Below are 22569 nucleotides of genomic sequence, written 5' to 3' on the forward strand. Positions count from 1 at the left end.
AGTTTCCTCTTCCAGGGCAAGAGATTAACTTTGTTTGGCCCTGCCTTCTCAACTAGGAGGAGTTAACCCTTAGCTGTTGGCCCCACTCCTCTGCTAACCAAGAACCCTCTTGTCCTGTGGGAGGGCAGAGAAAACCTGATTGAAAAGAGCAGCATGAGAATATGCTTAGGCCAGGGGTGGGCAACTTGTAGCCCTCCAGTTGTTCTGGCATACAGCTCCCTAGCCAGCATAGGCAATGGTGGGAGCAGTAGGCCAAAATATCTGGAGGGCCACAAGGTGCCCACTTCTGAATTAGGCTGTGCCAAGCATGGAAGGTAGCTACTGCAAAGTTGTGAATCCTGTTTTTTATAGTACATCCCCTTGAGCACTCTTTTTAAATGGAAATGATTTAAAAAATAAATGGGGACCTCCAGTAAGAGAGAGAATTCACACTACAGCACATGGGAGGGATTTTTTCCTCTTGTACTCATATCTTGGGGGTTGGAACCTCCTTCATCCCCCAGTATTGCCGCAGTGCTGTAGCATTCGGATTTGAGGTCAGTGATATGGCATTGGATCAGGAATATGTATCTTAGTGGCAGCTGGAAGTACATAAAAACATTTTTAACATTGTCCGGAATTTTACCGTGCAACTTTAGTGTATAGTTTAATAGTTTTGTAGAAGTAGATCATATATCCAACAATATAATTGTTTCTGAATATAGTGAAGATAAACTATAAATCCAGACATGTAGGATTCTACCCTGATTTTGAACAAGTGGTTCATTAACTCAAGGTCTAACATCCATGCACTGCATCACAGATGCTTAAACTTCTGAGACTTTCACAAGGATACTTTCTGCAAAAAAATTATTCAGTCTGGAAGGAGGTATTACAACTAACAAGGATGCTGATCAGTTTGTCTTCGTCCTCTTTGATAATGTTGTTAACGCCGAGGAAAGAGTAACCTAATACAACATTTTTCACTTACAGAGAAGAGAGGCGGGAGAGACATGTACGGGGGAGAAAACAGAGAAAAGACCAAGTGCTTGGAACCCGGAGAGGACTGAGTGTCATTTAAGGCTAACTCTGAAATTGTTCTGTATATAACTTTCTATATACAAAATTTACTTTCTTGTAAAATATTGTACTTATTTTCTATGCAGTGACATGCTTAAGTCAGCCTGCTGTCTGTACAAAGCTAGCCTTCTGTGGCTATAGGGCAGCCTTCCCCAATCTAGTGATCTCCAGATGTGTTGGGATAATAGGAGTTGTAGTCCAACACATCTGGAGGGTGCCAGATTGGAGAAGGCAGATATAGGGTGTTAGTGGCACTGAATTCAGTTATTTTGCCACTTAGGCTACAATCCTAAAAGGCTTGTGTACAGCTTCAGCACAACAGTTTTTTTCCTTTTCTTTTGTAAATCTTAGCTTGAGAAATGAACTATCTGGAAACTAAAATGTTCTCAAAGCATGGACCAAAAAGGTCTTATTGTATTGGACAGCAGGAACAATAGCAAGTTTTAGATTCATTTCGTTTAGAGTGTTTTTATACAGTTAGCTTAATTTACTATTATAATTAAAATATGGGTGTTGATGATATATTGTGCTACTTGGGTAAAAGCCAATTTTAATCAACGAATACTATTACACAGCTCTGCCATCAGCTGTTATAGGTGCCCCAAACCACTAATGTTTGACAAGAGCAATGGCTCTGATGTGGTGAGGAATCATTTATTTACTGTGTATAGTCAAACTTCCTTTCCCTATATATCAGGGTAGGCAACTTGTAACACTTCAGATAGTCTTGCCTACAAGTTGCCCACCCCTGCTATATATGCTCAATAGCAGCCACTCCCAACCTGGTGCCCTCCAGATGTTTTGGATTTCAATTCCCATCAGGCCCAGTAGGAGAAAAATACAGTAAATATACCACCTCTTACACTGTGTGGTATCAGTATTACTATCCCTATATTGCAGTTGGCAAAGATGCTGGGGTGTATTGAGATACTGCCGTGACTTCTGAAGTGGGCATTCTCTACTTCACATAGCTCAGTCTCTTAGCTACTACTGTAGCACCTAGCACATGAAAGAAGGTGCCTATATGGATTTTCAGGTGAAGGTGTGAGCTCTCCAATGGCCTTAACCCTCATCTGGTCTTTAGAAAAACCTAACAAATGTCATTTTGGACCCCAACCTGAATTCCAATACATTTGGGGGTATAAAATATCCCACAATATCACTTTTTTTGTTAATCATAATGAAGTGTGTTTAACAATACCAAAAAACCCAGATCCAGAAAACACAAATCACGTAAGGTGGAATTTTTGTTCTGAATACACAGGTTATTCACCCCGCTTGTGGTGGCAAGGTAATGTGCAATTATATCTGGCTTTTTGGACTCCCCATGTACCACCATGTCATGATGCATTGAGGAGAGGAGAAGGATAGCTTTCCCTTTTGGGGGAACATACAATACTAAAGTAGAGTTACAGTCAAAACCAAATAGTGATGACAGTGGTTCCCTGCATGGATGTGGCTACATCCCAGGTGGGATATACAGTTTATTCCTTCTCAGCGTGCCTACATAAGTTAAGTCTTTGATTATCAATGCTTCAGCAAGTTCAGTAGTTGTGGTGGGGGATAAGTTGTTCACATTTCTCCCAGTGTGGAAATTGTTGTTGTTGTTCAGTCGTTCAGTCGTGTCCGACTCTTCGTGACCCCATGGACCATAGCACGCCAGGCCTTCCTGTCCTGCGCTCTCTCCCGGAGCGTGCTCAAGTTCATATTCATTGCATCCGTGATGCTATCTAGCCATCTCATCCTCTGCCGTCCCCTTCTCCTTTTGCCTTCAGTCTTTCCCAGCATCAGGGTCTTTTCCAGGGAGTTTTCTCTTCTCATTAGGTGGCCAAAATATTGGAGCTTCAGCTTCATTATCTGTCCTTCCAATGAGCACTCAGGGTTGATTTCCTTTAGGATGGACTGATTTGACCTCCTTGCAGTCCAGGGCACTCTATCACCACATTGAACCCAAGTTGGTTTTCCCATGGCGTTCCAGGCAGCCTGGTGAGGTACACATCTCCCCTGAAAGGATAGATGTTCAGCAGCACCACACCTTTATGCCATATTTTCCTGGTTTGCTTGGCATATATTGTTTGAATGGACATGACCCCCTGAATTCCACCAGCTGCTCATCAACAATGAGGTCTATCCCTCGTGTGTACCACTTGGGTAGCCGCTCTACAAATATGGTCCAGATATCCCAAAAGCCAGTGAACTTTTCAGTAGCTCTACAAGCCTCGTTGCCTTATTATCATGCTGTGATATTACAACCTTCTCCACTGGAGACTGGTTTTTCCCCCAGCAGATTACAATCAGCATAACAATGGACTTTAGGTTTCAGTTTCTCAGTGTTTGGGTGAGGTAGGGATTTGCTCTTCTTCCTGGCACTCAAAAGAGTCTAAGATTACCTTTAGTTTAATCAAAAAAGCACAGGACATTTTGTGCCTCAATATATTACATTGTGTGGGGTGCCAAAAGCACCGCACTAGCAAAAATCCATAGACCTTGTGGGACATTTTAAGTCCCAGGCATGTTTTGGTTTATAGAAAGAAAACTAAAAGGCAGATGGCTGAAATTTGAGGACATTGTTTACTACCATGCAGGCGACAATATCCTAGAAAGGCTAAATTGTAGGTCTACTTATGTGAAAATTAAACAGTGTGAGCCTGGGGAAGGAAAGTCCCCCATAATACAGGATGAGGGTAAAATAAGGACTGGGATTTTCCAGTCTTCCAAACACAAGATGTAGTGCTAGTGCCTGAGCAACAACTAACACCAGTTAATCTACCCACTAGTCAGCAGTCATTTGAACAAACTAGGGTACTAGCTGTATTTATTTGCCATACAATAGTCTTCATAAAATAAACATTTCACCTACAATAGCATAAGGAAACATCTGGCATAGGTTACAGATTTCATGCTAATATCAAATATAACTCAGCTATTACTTCAGACAACTATGTGTCAAAGCTTGGACAAGGCTAGGATATATCCAGTTGCATAACTTCTTAAGTTCTGTTCAGCCATTCTGCTTTAGAATGTAATTAACATATGGTGGAGGGGGGCAGGAGAAGAATGAGGATAAGCATGCTAGCTCCTTCCATCCTCATCGCCATCTTATGGAGGGCAACAAGGGGGATGAACTAGCATGTGCATCCTAAAACAAAACACCAGAATACAGCTACACGCTGGACTAGGCTCTTCTGTAATGGTCCTAAATCATTTCAGTAGTCTGTTTTTCCTTGCCAGCTGGTGCTTTAGCTCATACCAACCGACTCATCCTTACAGTTGATGGCTTCTGTGGGAGGACTAAAGTATGATAGGTAATTACAGAAATGTATAACATCAGGTTCCCAGTTCAGGTGAATACCAGTCCTGCAGATATTCAATGCGTTTTACTTCCGGGGATTTTTTTCATATTGCTCGTAGGCACATTCCTCTGTGTGTGCTCTGTCGTTGATCAATCCAATGAAGTCGATTTCCAACTGGAACGGGCCATCTACTTTGTCACCCAAAGTGAATCCTAAGCTACTGATCTGTTAAGCACATATACACACAATTTAAAACATTTTCAAATTCCTTTGAAAAATTATGTTGAATTAATAGCCTTATTTACCTTCAAGTTGGTAACTGCAACAATAATCAGTTATGAGTTCTCCATTTTAAGTTATTGGAATATTTTTTGCTCAATATAGGTCTTTAGAAGAACAAAGTACCACTTAAATTGTTTCAAGTGCAACCCTATGTCTACTCATAACTAAGGCCCATTTAATCAATTAGATGGGGCTTATTCTCAGGTGTGGGGGGGGGGTAAGACTGCAACTTTAATGGCATTCTCTTAAATGAATTATGCACAGCACTGGCACCAGTTCCTTTCTCTCTGGGTGCGGTCCGCTGAGCTGCACTGCACACTATTCTGCAAGACCTCTGATCATTAGGAGAGGCTGGGGGGGGGGGGGCACACAAGAAGATGCAGCAGAAATGCATAAGTGGGAAAGCCCTGGTACCTGTGAATTTGGAACCAAGCCACTGGACAGAATATCTACTTTAAATAAAATTAAATAAAATTCTCAAACATGGATAGAAATTATTTTTATTTTAAACTTTGTGAATTTATATGCGTAATCGAGTGGGGTCCTCAACACAGAGACTGATAAACAATGGTGCTCATGCAATGGGGGTTTCCTGTCTCCTTGTCCTTGTCTCTGTGCCCATCCCCCCTAGCCATTCACAAGGGTTGAGCACCTCTGGAACAGCATATGATGGAGTCACAGCAGGATGGGGAAATCAGGAGAACTTGGGCTGCCTTGTACAAGCAAAATGCCTTTCTGCTTGCACAAAATATCTCTGGATCTAAGCCAGGGGTATTCTAAGTCTATACTATGCATTATCCAAATTATCTTCCACATGGTTTGCTGTTCCATTTGATGCAAGTCTAGATGCAAAGAGCTTTTAAAAGTTGAAGTATTCAAAAATTATTTTCTTTTACACTACATATTAAAAGAAACCCCACAAAGCTTTCAATGAAGACTGTGCAGGAAAGTTTGAGAATACACTTTTGCTTTAGCTAAATCAAATGCAGTAATGTAAAGCGGTTGGACTATGATAACTAAGCAGTTTGTAGCTCAGAGATGAAAGTGTGTGTGGAAGGAGCAGAACTTCTAACAGGCAACCTATCCGAAGACTTAATCTTCTTTCTCAAACTGGTAGAATTAGAACTGGCCAAAGACAATTACGATAAATCTAATTTCTTAATTTATAGATTTAGTTACAGCCAAAAAATTTTTAAGAGGAAGCAAGGTCCAGGAGCATTGTATATACTATAACTCTAAAATAGGAGAAAATTCAGTAAGTTTATTTTTGTACTTGTGTTTGTTTTTCTTCCTTGTGTACTGGCATACCCCTAGCATAGAGAACCTATGCCTAATAACAGTGCAGTCATATGCACTTGTACTCAGAAGTCCCACTGAATTTAATGTCCCAACCACTGAGGACGAAGAAGCTGAGGTTGATTGGTTCTATGAAGGCCTACAACACCTTCTAGAACTAACACCAAAAAAAATGTCCTTTTCATCATAGGGGATTGGAATGCCAAAGTAGGAAGTCAAGAAATCACCGGGATAACAGGCAAGCATGGCCTTGCTGTACAAAATGAAGCAGGACAAAGGCTAATAAAGTTTTGCCATGAGAACACACTGATCATAGCAAGCACTCTTTTCCAACAGCACAAGAGGCGACTCTACACATGGACATCACCAGATGGTCAATATCAAAATCAGATTGATTATGTCCTTTGCAGCCAAAGATGGAGAAGCTCTATACAGTCAGTAAAAACAAGACCTGGAGCCGACTGTGGCTCAGATCATGAGCTTCTTATTGCAAAATTTCGGCTTAAATTGAAGAACGTAAGGAAAACCACTAAACCATTCAGGTATGACCTAAATCATATCCCTTATGAATATACAGTGGAGGTGAGGAATAGATTTCAGGGATTAGACCTGATAGACAGAGTGCCTGAGGAACTATGGACAGAGGTCCGTAACACTGTTCAGGAGGCAGCAACGAAATCCATCCCAAAGAAAAAGAAATGCAAGAAAGCAAAGTGGCTGTCTGATGAGGCTTTACAAGTAGGTGAGGAAAGAAAGGAAGCGAAAAGCAAGGGAGAAAGGGGAAGATATATCCAACTGAATGCGGATTTCCAGAGAATAGCAAGGAGAGACAAGAAGGCCTTCTTAAATGAACAATGCAAAGAAATCGAGGAAAACAACAGAATAGGAAAGACCAGAGATCTTTTCAAGAAAAACGGAGATCTCAAGGGAACGTTTTGTGCAAAGACGGGCATGATAAAGGACAAAGAAGGCAGGGCCTAACAGAAGCAGATGACATTAAGAAGAGGTGGAAAGAATACATAGAAGAACTATACAGGAAAGATCTGAATGTCCCTGATAGCCATGATAGTGCGCTCACTGAACTTGAGCCAGACATCCTCAAGAGTGAAGTCAAGTGGGCCTTAGGAAGCATTACTAACAAAGCTAGCGGAGATGACAGTATTCCAGCTGAGCTATTTAAGATCCTAAAAGATGATGCTGTTAAAGTGCTGCACTCAATATGCCAACAAATTTGGAACACTCAACAATGGCCGCAAGACTGGAAAAGGTCAGTTTACATTCCAATTCCAAAGAAGGGCAATGCCAAAGAGTGTTCAAACTACCGTACAATTGCGCTCATTTCACATGCCAGCAAGGTGATGCTCAAAATCCTACAAGCTAGGCTTCAGCAGTATGTGAACCGAGAACTACCGGAAGTACAAACTGGGTTTCAAAGAGGCACAGGAACTAGAGATCAAAGCACCAATATTCGCTGGATCATGGAGAAAGCAAGAGAATTCCAGAAAAACGTCTATTTCTGCTTCATTGACTACACTAAAGCCTTTGATTGTGTGGATCACAACAAACTGTGGCAAATTCTGAAAGAGATGGGAGTACCAGACCACCTTACCTGTCTCCTGAGAAACCTGTACGAGGGTCAAGAAGCGACAGTAAGAACCGGACATGGAACAACCGACTGGTTCAAAATTGGGAAAGGAGTAAGACGCTGCATATTGTCGCCCTGCTTATTTAACTTATATGCAGAGTACATCATGAGAAATGCCAGGTTGGATGAATCACAGGTCGGAATTAAGATTGCCGGGAGAATGATCAACAACCTCAGATAGGCAGATGATAACACCCTAATGGCAGAAAGCGAAGAGGATCTCAAGAGCCTCTTGTTGAGGGTGAAAGTGGAGAGTGCAAAAGCTGGTTTGAAACTCAACATTCAAAAAACGAAGATCATGCCATCTGGCCCCATCACTTCCTGGCATATAGAAGGGGAAGAAATGGAAGCAGTGACAGATTTTATTTTCTTGGGCTCCAAGATCACCGCAGACGGTGACTGCAGCCATGAAATTAAAAGACGCTTGCTCCTTGGGAGGAAAGCTATGGCAAACCTAGACAGCATAGTAAGAAGCAGAGACATCACCTTGCCGACAAAGGTTCGTATAATCAAAGCTATGGATTTCCCAGTAGCAATGTATGGCTGTGAGAGCTGGACTATAAGGAAGGCTGAGCGCCGAAGAATTGATGCTTTCGAACTGTGGTGCTGGAGAAGACTCTTATGAGCCCCCTGGACTGCAAGGAGGTCAAATCAGTCCATCCTAAAGGAAATCAACCCTGACTGCTCATTGGAAGTACAGATACTGAAGCTGAAGCTCAAATATTTTGGCCACCTAATGCGAAGAGAAAACTCCCTGGAAAAGACCCTGATGCTGGGAAAGACTGAAGGCAAAAGGAGAAGGGGACGGCAGAGAATGAGATGGCTAGATAGTGTCACCGATGCGATGAATATGAACTTGAGCACACTCAAGGAGAGAGCTGAGGACAGGAAGGCCTGGCGTGCTATGGTCCGTGGGGTCACGATGAGTCGGACACGACTTAACGACTGAACAATATTGTTAGTCCACTTGAGCATGCCAATGGAAATGCAGGAAATACAAGGGGAGACATACTCCTGTTCAAGGAGTCCCTGGAAAAGACCCTGATGCTGGGAAAGACTGAAGGCAAAAGGAGAGGGGGACGGCAGAGAATGAGATGGCTAGATAGCATCACTGATGCAATGAATATGGACTTCAGCACACTCCGGGAGAGAGTGGAGGACAGGAAAGCCTGGCATGCTATGGTCCATGGGGTCACAAAGAGTCGGACATGACTTAATGACTGAACAACAACTCCTCCCTGGTGCGTGTACAGGTTACAGTCTATGGCAGTTAATCTAACCATCTCTGCAGACTGGCCTACCTTCACATCTCTCAATTTTTTCCAAATTCATTAAATGTTCACTTCTTTTGTAAGATATCAGTCCTAACCTCTGATGAATGTTTACCTGGACACAAAGCTGAAAGAGGATAACTCAAGATTGCTTTCTAAAACTATTACAGATCCAATGTCCCTGGGCAAGCGTCACAGGGACCAGAGGATGGCTCAGAAAATCCTTTCTGAGGTTGGAGACAGCGCTTCGGCTCTGGAAGGGGGAGTCTGTGATCTGACCCCTCTCTGCCCCAGAGGGTTGGGGTGACCCTCGAACCTATTTCTGAGAACTGCAGAAGGAGATGGGGAGAAGGAAATGTCCCATGGCGAGAGCAGAAATCCATTCACACAATGTTCTATGATTACCTTCTACATGGAAAAATAGAAGAGGTAAGTGCCTTTGTGTATAGGAGCTATGTTTGGAGAATTAACATATAAGTTCCTGACAGTAGATATATGCCCAGTGCACAATTTGCCATATGACTGCAGAACCAAAAAAGGGGGCCAGTCCTCATTTTGCACTGGGATTTAGAGAAGAGAGCTGGAACACACTGTTTTTACAATGTCTAGTACGAGATCCCTCTGCCCATGCAGAAAACACTACAAGGCTGTTTGGATGATCAGGGGGAGAAGGTTCTCCCCCTGTGCGTGCCACACACATGTGCACCTTTCATTTCCATAATTACCCATGCTGAAGTGTGAGTTCGCTTTGTCTTCTGAACCTGTCGCATGGCAGGAGTGGCTTCATATCCACCCTATAACCTCTACTGCAAATCATGGGTTGTAGGGTGGGTACAAAGCGCAGGTAATTATGACGCATGCACAGCACACACGGGTGGAGGGGTGAAGCCACAATGGCTTCTTTTCCCCCCCATGATCGTCCAAACCCAGACTCTATGTCTTGTCTCTTATCTCTGAGTGTGTGAGGGGGTGTCTTTAAATGTACCAGAGTGCTTTGCAATTCAAAGGATTCAGGGGAAAGGAGGGATCTTTGTGCCGAATATTCAGGGCAGGGACCAGCCAGAAGATCATCACTGGCGTGAAATTTGTGGACATATTTTTCATCTTGGTTTTGACCATATAATTTAAATCTTGCACTTTCACATAGCAGATTAAAATGCAGAAACACTTACCTTATCTACCCAGAGTGTGTGCTGATTATCCTGGATTCTCCCACGGCTTGAAAAAAAGAACTTAGAAAAAGGAATCTGTAAGTAAGATGTTACAGATTAGTTAGAGGCAAGCACGTTTAGGCTCTCTCTAAGCTGATTTATCTAGCGGCAGCATCCAATTCTGTAGTTTCCTTTTAGTTTTCAAATGCTTAAAACTTATAAGATTGAGAGCTAGGAAAAACCCCACCCATAAAAATAATCCTACTTTTTCACTTTTGAGAAATTGTTGTTTTGACTGAACTACTTTATGTATATAAGTCTGAAGAGCCTGGAAAACATCAATTTGGACTTTTGCTTGCTATAACACTACACATCGATTTCATTTAAACAAGTAGTTTCAATTTACATTGATGACAATGTTTAGTACTGCATTTTACTGAATGAGTTCTGGCAAACCAGGAACCCTTGAATTTGCATAATTCCCAATGGCGGAGTCATTCATTTTCTACAACATTATTGAAATACCCATTACGTTACCTTGATTTCCTCCCAATATGGTCCCCCTCGTGTAAACATGAAGTAATGATAGAGATCATCCTTCTGATGAGAGAAGTAGGGTTCTGTATAGATGTTTATCATCCAGGGTCTACCATCACCACGAACACGTAGTAGCAGGCTATTGAAACCTGACCAATCATAAGGACTCTTTCGATCAAAAGCAACCTACCAAAATATGCAATACTGCTCTAAGTGTTTCATCAATTATTACTTTCAGTCAAACTCAACTTCCCTACTATCCCAACTTGAAAACTGAGCTCTTAAGATTTTAATACGGTTCTTCTGTGAACATTGAAAACCCTTATGTGGCATGTTAAATTAAGAACAGATGCTTTGCTTGTGCTATTAATCCACTCTATCCCTTCTGATGGTCCTACCGTCATGACAACTGGACCGTCTCACTCTATCCTACCAGAACCTTAAGACCGGAACCATAGCTCCTTTCTCCACATGACTCAAGATCACTGCATGGAGACACTAATCCTAGAAGCCCTAGCCATTCCTGGTGCTCAAAAACAACATATGGCCTGCTCTAATTGGGAGGAATGTTTTCAACAACTTATGGACAGAGCACTGGGCAGTCACAGAGGCCCCTAAATGGAGACAGCAGTTTTATAGCTGTAGTTGTCTGTTGGTGAAATTGGGGGCAGGAAGAGACAAGAAAAAGTATAGACCTTAGTCTATTATCTTGAGATAATGGTTTCCCCCTGCAGTCCTTCAGCCCCCAACTCACACACTTCCAATCTGCTCCAGAGGATCCCTAAGCATTCCAGAGCGGGGGGGGGGGCGCACAAGGGGGAAGGGAGAACCATTTTAAAAAAATCACCCTCTTCCCTGTTCCAAAGTGTTTTCTGGCCTACAATACAATATTGAGGCATGGTCTGCCAACCAAGGCCAGTGCAATTTCAGTCCTGAAAATACTCGTGTGTTATGCAAACCTCTTCAAATCACTAGGATTTCCAGTATTAAACTAGAGCTAGTAACACAAACATGTCAGATTTATAGATAACACAATTTGCTGGAGCTCTTTAGTTCTGTTATTGGTACAATGGAGAACTTACTTCAAACTTCAAAATCTGGTTTTCTGGAGGCACAGCAAGAACTACATTTACCTATGCTCTAAATTTGCAAGCCCCAGTAAATGCAGGGAATCTACTTTGGAGTAAACATGTATAGGATTGGATAGTAAAGGCACAATCCTATGCATGTTTATACAGAAAAAAGTCCTGCAATGTCTAGCATGCCCCAGCTAGCGTGGCTGGCTAGAGGGATGGTCTAAACGTGCATAGGACTGTGCTGTAAGTCTCTTTCCATACAGCTATGGAACATACAAATTAATATTATTGCTTTAAAAAAAACCCATGAGTTTGAAAGCCAAATGCAGCTAACATATTGAAATGTTTCATTTAGACTGTTCCCCACACCCCCTTGGAACTTCAATTATTAATCTAGTGACTCAGTATTATGGATTCTGCCTTCTTGCCCCAACATACTCAGTACAGAGTTTAGGGCTGTGAAATTTCATTTTTAGGCATTATTTCGAAGTGATATTTCACGAGGTTAGTTTTTCCAAGGATATAAAACCAAGGAACACGCAGTATTTTCTCCCAGTTGTGCAAATAGATAATTTAAAGATCTATAGTAAATGTAAGTTATTCCCAGTCTCTTGTAGCACAATCCTGTACATGTTTACTTTGAAGTAAATCCCACTATGTTCTGTAGAAGTTATTTCCATGCAAGTAGATGAAATCCAAAATGCACAAATGAACTGTCACTCATGCACCAGGACTTTCCCTTCCTCTCCCCACAACTGTAGCCCTCCATGCCTTCCAAATCTGCTCTGGAGGGTGCCCCCAGGGGCTGTATGCCGAGAGGGAATCATCTCACTTCCCATTCTGCTGATGGATGCCGTTTGCTCAGCCAGAGGAGCTAACTGGATATAACTTTAGAAACGCAGCATTAGTATCAGTCCATATCCCACTTCAAAAAAATTCATCCAAAGGATTGCAAAGTTGACAAAAACCTACACAAAGTACTAAAAGAAGAGAAGCCATCATTAAAGTCTGGAATTCTAGTCCTAGCTTAAACAGTAGAGATTCCAGTTCAATTTGAAGTGAATAATTACTATAATCTGTACTTACCAGTCGTGGTTTTGATCTCATGGCGCAATAGCCACTATACTTTGTCTCTCCATCACAAGGTACTGCAGTATTGAGGGTCCCACACAGCACAGCAGACTGATTATTCTTACCTAATTTTAGGCAGACTTCACTTTTCCCTCCAATTTCAACATCAGAAGAGACCACCCATTTATTCAAATCTTCTTCACTACGAAACTCCCAAGCCACTTTAACCTGTTCCAACATGTATTCCAATAGTGGACGTCCCTCAGGCCCTTTTACGTGGTCAACTATCTCTTTTCTTAAGCGCCCAAAATGTGTCTTGATCCCTTCTACTCCTTTCTGAAAGCTGAAGTCAATTTTCTTCCATGGTGGGGTCCTGTCAGGAGATGTGCCTGGTCTCTTATAGCTACTATACAATCTTTGATGGCAACCATCAACAAGAGGCCTAAACAAGGAACACAAGCCATTTTGCCAGTGACATTTATTTAGAAGGAAGACACCATCCAGCACCTTGAGAAATAGAGCCATAACAATATTCACAGGAAACCAAACTGCTTTGATGAACAGCTTCCAACAAGCTTTTTTAAATCCAAATAAAAGTATTGGTGTCTATTTCTGGTTAATGTTGTTTCCCTCCATCTGTAACAATAGAAAATGAGATACATTTTTGAAACAAACCTGTTGGTTTGATTTATTCTCCCAAACCTACTGAGATTTGTATATGCTCTTAATTTCATCACCATGAGTAATATCACTAACAGCATGAGTGCAATGGCTGCCTCATAAATAAAAACAGATATCACTTTGCCCTAGCTAAATATTCTTAAAAATAAAGTTATTAAAGCTAGCATGTTCTGTTGTGCTTATTTTACCACTATGGAGAGGAGAGAAATCAGGTAGGTAACCAGAGGCTGATATCCCATTTGCATTTGGAGAGAAAAACCTGCACAAACACATATACACTCAGCACCATGAAAAGTCTCTAAGGCTGCAATCCTATTCACACTTAACTGGGAGTAACTCTCATTGAACTCAGTGGCACTAACTTCTAAGCAAACATGCATAGGATTGTGCTTTAAGTGTACTCCAGAGCTGGCTAAATAGCAGGAATGACAAGTGACAATGGCAATCATATCTCTTCAATTGTAGATCAGCAAAAAAAACTCACTTTAGTCATGAGTTCACTTGGTGGCCTGTATCAGGAGGGGTACTGGCTCTGGAGCCTCCAGATCAAAAGCCAGTTTGCTCCCGAAGAGAGGCCCAAGCTGGGCCCATCAGCTATGCTAGTGCAACCATTTCCTGCCCCTCCTACTGTCAATTTGGGGTGGGATAGGTGTAAATACGTATCTACCAGAATTAATAGCCCTGCAAAACTGCACCACCATCTTCCACCCCAGCTAGCATGAGCCAGCAGGACTGGGGAAGAAGCACTACATCTGCCTTGTTGCTCCCCAATGGCTCCACTAGAAAAACATCAGACAGTAACTCAAGAACAGCATTCACAAGGTTAGATCATAACCTTGTAACCTCCCTGATCAAGTAACCTCCCTTGTAAAATGTGGGAATGCTGTATACATCATATACCTCGACTTCAGCAAAGCTTTCGACAAAGTGCCCCATGATCTCCTGATGAGCAAACTAGCTCAAAGTGGGCTAGATGAAACAACGATCCGGTGGATCCACAGTTGGCTACAGAATCGGACTCAAAGAGTGCTTATCAATGGGACCTTCTCAAACTGCAGAGAGGTAACGAGTGGGGTACTGCAGGGCTCAGTCCTGGGCCCAGTGCTCTTCAACATTTTTATTAATGACTTGGAGGAGGAGGTGCAGGGAATGCTGATCAGATTTGCAGATGACACAAAATTGGGCGGGATAGTGAATACTTTGGAAGACAGAAACAAAATTCAAAGTGATCTGGATAGACTGGAGCGCTGGGCAGAAAACAACAGAATGACATTTAATAGGGATAAATGCCAAGTTCTGCACCTAGGAAAAAGAAACCAAAGGCACAGTTACAAGATGGGGGATACATGGCTCAACAACACTACAAGCGAGAAGGATCTTGGAATTGTTGTCGATCACAAGCTGAATATGAGCCAACAATGTGATGTGGCTGCAACAAAGGCCAATGCTCTTTTGGGCTGCATTCATAGAAGCATCGCTTCCAAATCCCGGGAAGTCCTAGTTCCCCTCTACTCAGCACTGGTTAGGCCTCATCTGGAGTACTGTGTCCAGTTCTGGGCACCACACTTGAAGAAGGATGCAGACAAACTGGAGAGGGTTCAGAGGAGGGCAACAAAGATGATCAGGGGACTGGAAACAAAGCCCTATGAAGAGAGACTGAAAGAACTGGGCATGTTTAGCCTTGAGAAGAGAAGACTGAGGGGAGATATGATAGCACTCTTCAAGTACTTGAAAGGTTGTCACAGAGAGGAAGGCCAGGATCTCTTCTTGATCATCCCAGAGTGCAAGACACGGAATAATGCGCTCAAGTTACAGGAAGCCAGATTCCGGCTGAACATCAGGAAAAACTTCCTGACTGTAAGAGCAATACGACAATGGAACCAATTACCTGGGGAGGTGGTGGGCTCTCCCACACTGGAGGCCTTCAAGACGAGGCTGGACAGCCATTTGTCAGGGATGCTCTGACTTGGATTCCTGCATTGAGCAGGGGGTTGGACTCGATGGCCTTGTAGACCCCTTCCAACCCTACTATTCTATGATTCTATAAGTTCAGCAAATCTCACGTAGCGAAAGAAAACAAGAGGATGTATATAAAGTCACAAACTGTATATAATAACAACCAAAAGCTAAATTCTCTGTAGCATTCCCGGCAAAGGGGCCCAAAACGAATCTCAGGAATTTTTCCAGTTCTTATTTAGCGAGACCTTAAACTAGGAAAAACCACGCGGTTACGAACAAGTGGGCTGGCTAAGGCCAGCTTCCATAGCACAAGGAAAGACACGGGTCGGGGCGCTATATCAGCCGTCGTGGCCCCTTCCTATTCGCGAAGTAAAGTCTTCTCTCCCTCTCCCACCCGCTCACCCTCACCTGTCTTCGGTGAGGTTTCCAAAGAGTTCTCCGCCAGCGAGTCCCACGATGAAAGCCGTCCGGACGTCCCCAGACACCGAGTCCACCACCAAGCTCCGCTCAGCCAAGAAACAAGAGCTCAGCGCCAAGGGTTCCGCGCTGCACACGAGAGCCCTCCTCCTTCAGCGCCCCCAGAACAAAAGCGCTTCCTCCTCCGGCTGGAAGTGCTTCGGACTTGACGCCCCCACCCCGAAAGGAGAAGAAGGGGCGCTTCCGCGTTCCTAATAGGTACCCTTCTTTGGTAACGAGGAACCGTCGCAGATCAGTCTAACGTCTGGTATGCGCCTAACGACTAACAGGCTTCAGGAAGTCCTACAAGGCCCTGCCCTTCAAACGGTCGTTTAAGGAGGACGCTGCTCAAAGAATGCTTTAACAGTAAGAGGGATGGCTCTTATGTTCCCGTTGACCACAAAATGCTAATGAACTACTGACATTCCCCCAGAAAAAAACTACAATGCCCCCCTTCCCTCCCGCCAAGACGTCTTCCGGGACAAGAAACGAGACTCAACTGACGCGGGGCCGCCTCGAGGCTCCTCCCATCCAGTTCCAGCCGGCCAGTGGCGCTCCTTCGCTGGCCACGCCCACGCTCGACGCCAGCGCCTTGGCCCCGCCCTGACAGGCGGGGCGGCGCACAGCGCATGCTCGGTGCCCTTTGTGTCCCGGGCTGGTTGGCTGGCGGGCGGCTGGCTCGGCGAAGGCCCGGCCGCTCAGAGTCCCGCTCCGTCTGCGGGTCCGCTTTGAGGAGAGGAGCGGCGGCGGGCCAGTTCCGCCATGGTGAAGAAGCGGAAAGGTCGGGTCCTCATTGACTCAGACACCGAGGACAGCGGCAGCGAGGAGAACCTGGACCAGGTGGGTAGTCGCGCCGCCGCCGAGCCGAGCTGGGCCCAGAGCTTCGTCTCCGTCGGCATCGCTCTGCGTGGGTGCCTGAGGGAGCTCCTCGGGTCTGGTTTGTGTTTCCCTCCCTCCCGCTCTGGGCTTGTGGAGAAGTGGGATCAGCGTCTTGGCACCCCAGGGAGGGAGGGAGTGTGGGGTGTGTGTGTAACTGGTTGTTGGGGGGGCGGGGAGGAGAAGGTCTCTTGGCAACAAACGTGGTTGAGGGGACGGAAGGGGCGTGGGGGGGTAGATGCAACCTACCTCAGAAGTAGTGAGGTTGTTGAGATACAGCGGTGGGCGATGCACTTAGGGGGTAGGGAGAACTGGGAGCGATGGGCTAGGAGGGTCTGCTGTAGCAAGTGGCAGGATGGGTAGGCAAGGTATATGCTGTGGCTATGGATAATTATGAGGCTGGGGTCCACCCGAATAAGACTCCTATTTTAATGGTACTCGGTGGCTGTGATGGAAGGATAAATAGTCTAGTAGTTCTTGGAAGCCTTGTAACAAATAATTCTGGTGTTACCATTTCTTCACCAAGAGGATACTCCCCATGTGATGTCTGATTTCAGTTCATATTGGCGTGGTCTACTTTTGCCCTGCTGCCAGGGGGATGGAGAGCGCCACATGAGATTTTTTTTCTCCTTCCAATGTCTGCATTGTTGGCTTATGTCAAAAGTTCTCTCATGCTTAGTGCTCCGACCTCCATAGCTAACTCTCACTAGTGCTTCCTTTAGCCAGCTTCTCCACTCTCGGTGTATATACTGTGTTTAAAGTTTTACTGATTCCTTCTTGGTACCCCAGTACTGCTAGTGAGCATTTTGCAAGTGTCCCTTGGCTGTTTGCAGGGTCCAATCACTGCTGTTTGGTTTTGAGTGCTTTGTTGCACTCTGGATGTTTCTCTGGCACCTCAGCCTTTAATTTGCCCACTACTCTTCTATATTTGCCTCAGTGTATGCAAGATACAGATTGTGGCAAACGAGCAAACCAGTGCTATTTTTTTTTCTTGGTCAGTAGGGCAGTGGAGCCCGTAGCAAAGGGATTATCTCTTCTTTTCTAGAAGGCAAATCCAAATTAAATTAAAAAGGTAATTTACTTCTTAGAGAGGAAGACTCTTCCAGTCCTTGGTTCTATCTTCCATTGATGAGCAGGATTGGATTGCTTATCCTGAGCCCCATCTTGTGAATAGCCTTAAACCCCTTTCTGAAATGCACTCAGGTTGCAGAAGCTATCAAACAGTCCCATAGCCTGAAAGGTCCTCTGGTGACTCCTCTACTTTCCTTATGGTGCCTTAGAAGAATGGTCACTGGTAAACTATTCTGGGCTTCCAGTTCCTGAATAGTTCTGTCAAACAGAGGAAGTTCAGAATGGAGATACTGAGGGCACTAATCAACCTCACTGAAGACTATGTCCATATCCCAGTTTTACCAGTCCACAAGTGTTTCCTGAGATTTTTAACAGAATAAAACAGTATCAGTAAAGATCTTTCCATTTGGCTTCTCCACCACCCTCAGGATATTCACAAAGGTTATGGTGGCCTACCTCCAGACCTAAAGATTTCATGTCTACACCCATCTAAACAATTTACTGATCATATCTCCATCAGCACCCTGGTCTGAGGAAGATATGGCCGTCACAATTTCCTGCTTGGAAGAGCATGGCTTCATGATAAACCAGTCCAAAACTGCGCTTCAGCCAGTGCAAAAGGGCTTCAATATCTGGGGTTCATAATAGCCTCCTTTCTCAAAGTTTTCCTGTCACTCACTACATGGGTGATCTTGTCAAGGACATTGACCCTCATGCTCCTGGCCCAACTATAGGGATCCATTGTTGCTCCCATCACCCTATTTCACTCTTAGATCCTGCAGTGGTTTCACATAGGAAGATGCCTTATACTGTCAGACCAGAGCAGTATTGTCAACATTGACTGGCAGTGCCTCTCCTGGATTTCAGGCAGGATTCTTCCTAGCAGTACTTGGAGATGCCAGGGATTGAACCTGGGACCTTTTGCACGCCAAGCATGTGCTGTTCCACTGAGCTATGGCCCATTACTACATGCTGTATTAATGCCAGATCGCCTGCAACATACCACTGAGGCTCGGGATTCCCCAGGAAATATGCCTCCCCTTCAGTAATAGCTGAACCTAACCCACCTAAATAGTGAGATGCCATTATAAGAAGAACTCTGCATCAAAGTGACTGCTAAAGTTAATGAAGGTCATGCTGTAGGAGTGCCATGGCACAAGGGCAGTGGATGCTTGTGGAAGCCTCCTACCCAGTCAGTTGCCTGGAGAGATGGGCAGCACAGCTTGCTCTACTTTTCTTCTCGGAAAAGGTTTTACATGTACTGATTTGGACAGACAACATGGCCACCAAGGGTCAGACCATGAGGGACACACTTGTTCCAACAGTTCCCAGTCAGAAAGATCTTTCCCTGCCTTGGGTATAGATTTACCTCACTCTTAGTGGAGTATTTCAGAACTAGTTGAGGGAAATGGAGATGTTTCAACTGGTTGTCAACCTCTGGAGAATGCTGTCCATTGCTCTGTTCACAAGCAGCCTCAACACCAAAACAGACAAGTCTTTCTCAAATTTCCAAGACTCAGGGCAGAAACTACAGATCCCCTGTCAGTCCTTTGGCCCTGAGACTTCTCTATGTCCTCCCGCTGTTTATGAGAACTCTGTGCAAGTTTTGAGCACAAAAGGTGCAAGTCCTAATTTTGGCCTGGGGGCTATGATTTCGGATCTCATGGACCTTGGTGTCTTCCAACCCTACTGGATACCAGTCTATCCAGTTGTCTGATCACAAGGTTCAGTGCTCTATCTGGAGCTCAAGTGCCTCTAGCTGCACATTTTGGAAGTTGAATAGTGACAGCTCTTAAACTTGGAACGGTCAGATGGGGCAGTTCATACCATCCTGGTCTCCTGTCAGTCTTCCACCAAGTTATGATATGAGTTGGTGATGTTCTAGAGGTGGTGCAAATGTCAGTTCATTGAGTCTGACACCACCCAGATGTCCAACCATCTTCCTTTCTTCCAATCCAGCTTGGAACAGGAGCTGACATAATACTCTCAAGAGGCATGTAGTACCCCAAGGAAGTTTGCTGGGGCATGGGGTGGATTCCTATTCTCCTGCCTCCCATAGAAAATGGTTCCTGTGAGGCCTTCATTCATCTCTCTCCTCCTTCACCCCCCATTCACAGGTTTTTCAAGCTGGGATTTGCCTCTGGTCCTCTGTGCTCCTACTGTCCCGCCCTTCGAACCAATTTGTTCCTTTCTCTTTAAAGAAGTCACCTGGAAGATTATGTCCTGGTAGCTCTCATCTCTGCCTGGAGGGTAGACAAGCTTGGGGCTCTCTCATGTTCCATTCCAAGAGGGTTGTCCTCTGTCCAGAACTGGCCTTCATCCCCAAGATAAACTTGGTCTTCCACAGAACTCAGAAAATAATTTTGCCCAAACTCTTCCCACCCTAGGGAGAAGTGGTTCAAGCTTGTGCCCTAGGGTCTATCAGTATTGCTCCAAGGAGTTGAGATGGTCTCATAGTTTGTATCTTACAAGATGGATGCACCAAAAGAGAAAGGTTTCCAGGTCAACTATTGGTAGATTGTTCCAGGCATATATTACTTTTACCTAACTAATGTAAGAGCCACTTCCTTCACCCCAAATGGAATCACATTTCACTGCTGCTTCCATAACATTGGGTACAGACACTCCCCTTGTTGACAAATTAAGCACAGCCACTTGCACCACTCCTTACACATACATACACTATTATAAGATCGACTAGTTCACACCTGCTGAGGCACCCTTCAATAGGACAGTTTCTCCAGCAGATGCTGTAGGGTAATCTTACCTCTCCTGACTTGAGAATACTGATTTTCATTATTGATTTGCTGCCTGTTCCACCACCCTGCTGACCAAGACTGGAAAGTTGGACTGGTTGGGTGCTAAGCAATACTTCTGCTAGAGACAGTTTCAAAACGTAACAACCTGGTTACACAGGTAAGACAATTGACAACAACGGGACTAACACCATACTCTTAAAACACATCACTTGGAATATGCCTCATTGAATTCAATGGAACTGTCCCTAGATACGTAAACATAAGAACTTTGCCGGTCAGTTTTAATCCAAATACATCTTCTTAGTATTAGATTGATGGGTTACACAGGAATCTGGAAAGACAGAAATTGATGCTTACTTACTTTATGCAAATATTAGCTTTAATCTGTCGTAAATGATATTGTCTGGTTTTGCAGCCTGAAGATGTAAAGCAGAGGTGCCATGTGTGTACCAGTGTACACTATTAGCTGTAATTGGTAAATTTTAAAATATATTTATATCAGTACAAAGCTCTCTTCTACATGCTTAAATCATCACTTTTTGTAGTATTTATATTTGGCATAATGTGTAAACGAACCTTTAATTATTGTGATGTTAACCTTCCAAATGTCCAGCTAATATACGCCAGAATATCTCTGAGAATTTTGGGCTTGAGAACTGCTTACAGTTCAGTATTTAAAATAAAAAGAAGAGTCTATGATTATTAGAACTAAGGAAACATGTAAGCCCTCCACACGTTGTTGGACTGCAACTTCCATGATCCTTCACCATTGGCTACTCTGGCTAAGGCTGATGAGAATTGCAGTCCAACAGCATCTGGAGGGCCACATGTTCTACATCCCTGACCAATTCTGCATTGCACTCTTTTCTAGTTGCTTGAAAACTGTAGGCAGTACTAGGTCATAAGAATCAGAATTGGAGAAATAGAATAGTTCAAATAGTAGAAGCTGATAGGGGGGATAGGGGAATACTAGTCAGAATAAAATGCAAAGCATCTTTCTTCAGCACCTGGGGAGCTGCCAACTCCTTATATGTTTCAAGCCATTAGTCAGATTGCTACTTAAACACTCTGCTAGGAGCTGTAGCATTTTTCACCTGCAAACAGGCAAAGCCCTGCTTCTCAGACAAAGGCCTAGTTAATATATCACACTGCCATGATTTTTCAAGCCATTGTTTGGCAGTTGGGAGTACCTGATAGCACTGAAACTATCCTGGCTTGAACCATTGGTTTGGGAGCAATTAATGGGCTAGCGGTAACTATGGTTCAGGTGTCATGGAAACATCATTCTCATTAACTAGGAAAGGGGGGATATGAGCCTTCTGATGGCCAAACCAAGCTTGGAGATCAGATAGTATGACATCTGGACCAGACCACTGTCATAATCTTTGGCACTTAATACCGGCCTCTTGGGTTGCAGATTCTGTGGAGCTCAGTACCTGTTTTTCCATTCCTGTTCTTTAACATACTCATTGACACTTAGAAATCAGTCTCAGCCTCTTCCCTGTGTTAATGCTCCTAGTGGTTGAATATGGGATAGATGGAGGTTTCCTTTATATCCATGACTTTGTGGTTGTCAGATGCTGGGCTGCATAGAATTCTGTAGTAGATCTATGTAGATGTTTGACTCTTGAAGTCACAAGTGATACCACCAACCCCCCCTCCGGGAGCAATTTTAGTTAGGGTGTTAACTTGTGGGAGCACTCCCATAAGCAAATGTTTTAATGTGACAGGCAGCCTGCATGTTCCAAACATCCAGACTAGTGATATTGTATGGTAACAAATATATTAGTTAGTGTGTTTTTACAAATGTAGTATCTGGCTGAGAAAATGTTTAAGGACCATGTGTAATGCTTATTTTGTAATGTGTCTAGCTGTTTGTATTAATTATATATTGGCTTTCTTGAATGAATTGTAAGTGAATTACAGTGTTTTTAAATGTTATCTAATTGGAATACTTAACATCAAATACGCACATACATAAATTAGCTATTAAAAAAACTCTAACAACATAACAAGGATAAGATGTTTTTAAAGCTTTCTGGAATACATTTAACACATTTTCTGGAAGTTAATAAGGTCAGGTACC

General features: G+C 43.7%; 3 protein-coding genes across 8 annotated transcripts in view; 2 read left to right on the top strand and 1 right to left on the bottom strand.

Annotated features, from left to right (window-relative positions):
- NUSAP1 (nucleolar and spindle associated protein 1) overlaps positions 1-2132 on the top strand; it is a 34895-nt gene extending 32763 nt beyond the window's left edge. For 3 of the 4 annotated variants that reach the window (XM_084845910.1, XM_084845882.1, XM_084845892.1), the window contains one exon: positions 973-2132. In XM_084845910.1, the coding sequence (XP_084702036.1) occupies positions 973-1060 (88 nt within the window). In that variant the 3' untranslated portion in view covers positions 1061-2132. The remainder of the gene's footprint in view (positions 1-972) is intronic. The other variant, XM_084845901.1, reaches the window with a different exon arrangement.
- On the bottom strand, positions 1581-16330 carry NDUFAF1 (NADH:ubiquinone oxidoreductase complex assembly factor 1). Of its 3 annotated transcripts, none has more exons than XM_084845938.1 (5): positions 16278-16330; positions 12697-13317; positions 10535-10720; positions 10019-10093; positions 1581-4577 (listed from the first exon to the last, which is right to left on the bottom strand). In XM_084845938.1, the coding sequence occupies exons 2-5, from the start codon at positions 13204-13206 to the stop codon at positions 4437-4439; spliced, it is 912 nt and encodes a 303-aa protein (XP_084702064.1). In that variant the 5' UTR covers positions 13207-13317; positions 16278-16330; the 3' UTR covers positions 1581-4436. The 3 variants fall into 3 exon arrangements, with proteins under 3 accessions (XP_084702064.1, XP_084702056.1, XP_084702069.1); XM_084845930.1 differs by lacking the exon at positions 16278-16330 and adding an exon at positions 15730-15786; XM_084845943.1 differs by lacking the exons at positions 1581-4577; positions 16278-16330 and adding an exon at positions 15730-15786 and having other exon boundaries at positions 9913-10093.
- A 92-nt stretch (positions 16331-16422) lies between these two features.
- RTF1 (RTF1 homolog, Paf1/RNA polymerase II complex component) overlaps positions 16423-22569 on the top strand; it is a 29667-nt gene continuing 23520 nt past the window's right edge. Inside the window, exon 1 of the mRNA XM_084845867.1 lies at positions 16423-16617. Coding sequence (XP_084701993.1) covers positions 16540-16617 — 78 coding nt within the window. The 5' untranslated portion in view covers positions 16423-16539. The remainder of the gene's footprint in view (positions 16618-22569) is intronic.

This window comes from Heloderma suspectum, chromosome 1 (assembly GCF_057233095.1).
Source record: "Heloderma suspectum isolate Gila_16-S chromosome 1, 16-S_ref, whole genome shotgun sequence".
Lineage (NCBI taxonomy): Eukaryota > Metazoa > Chordata > Lepidosauria > Squamata > Helodermatidae > Heloderma > Heloderma suspectum.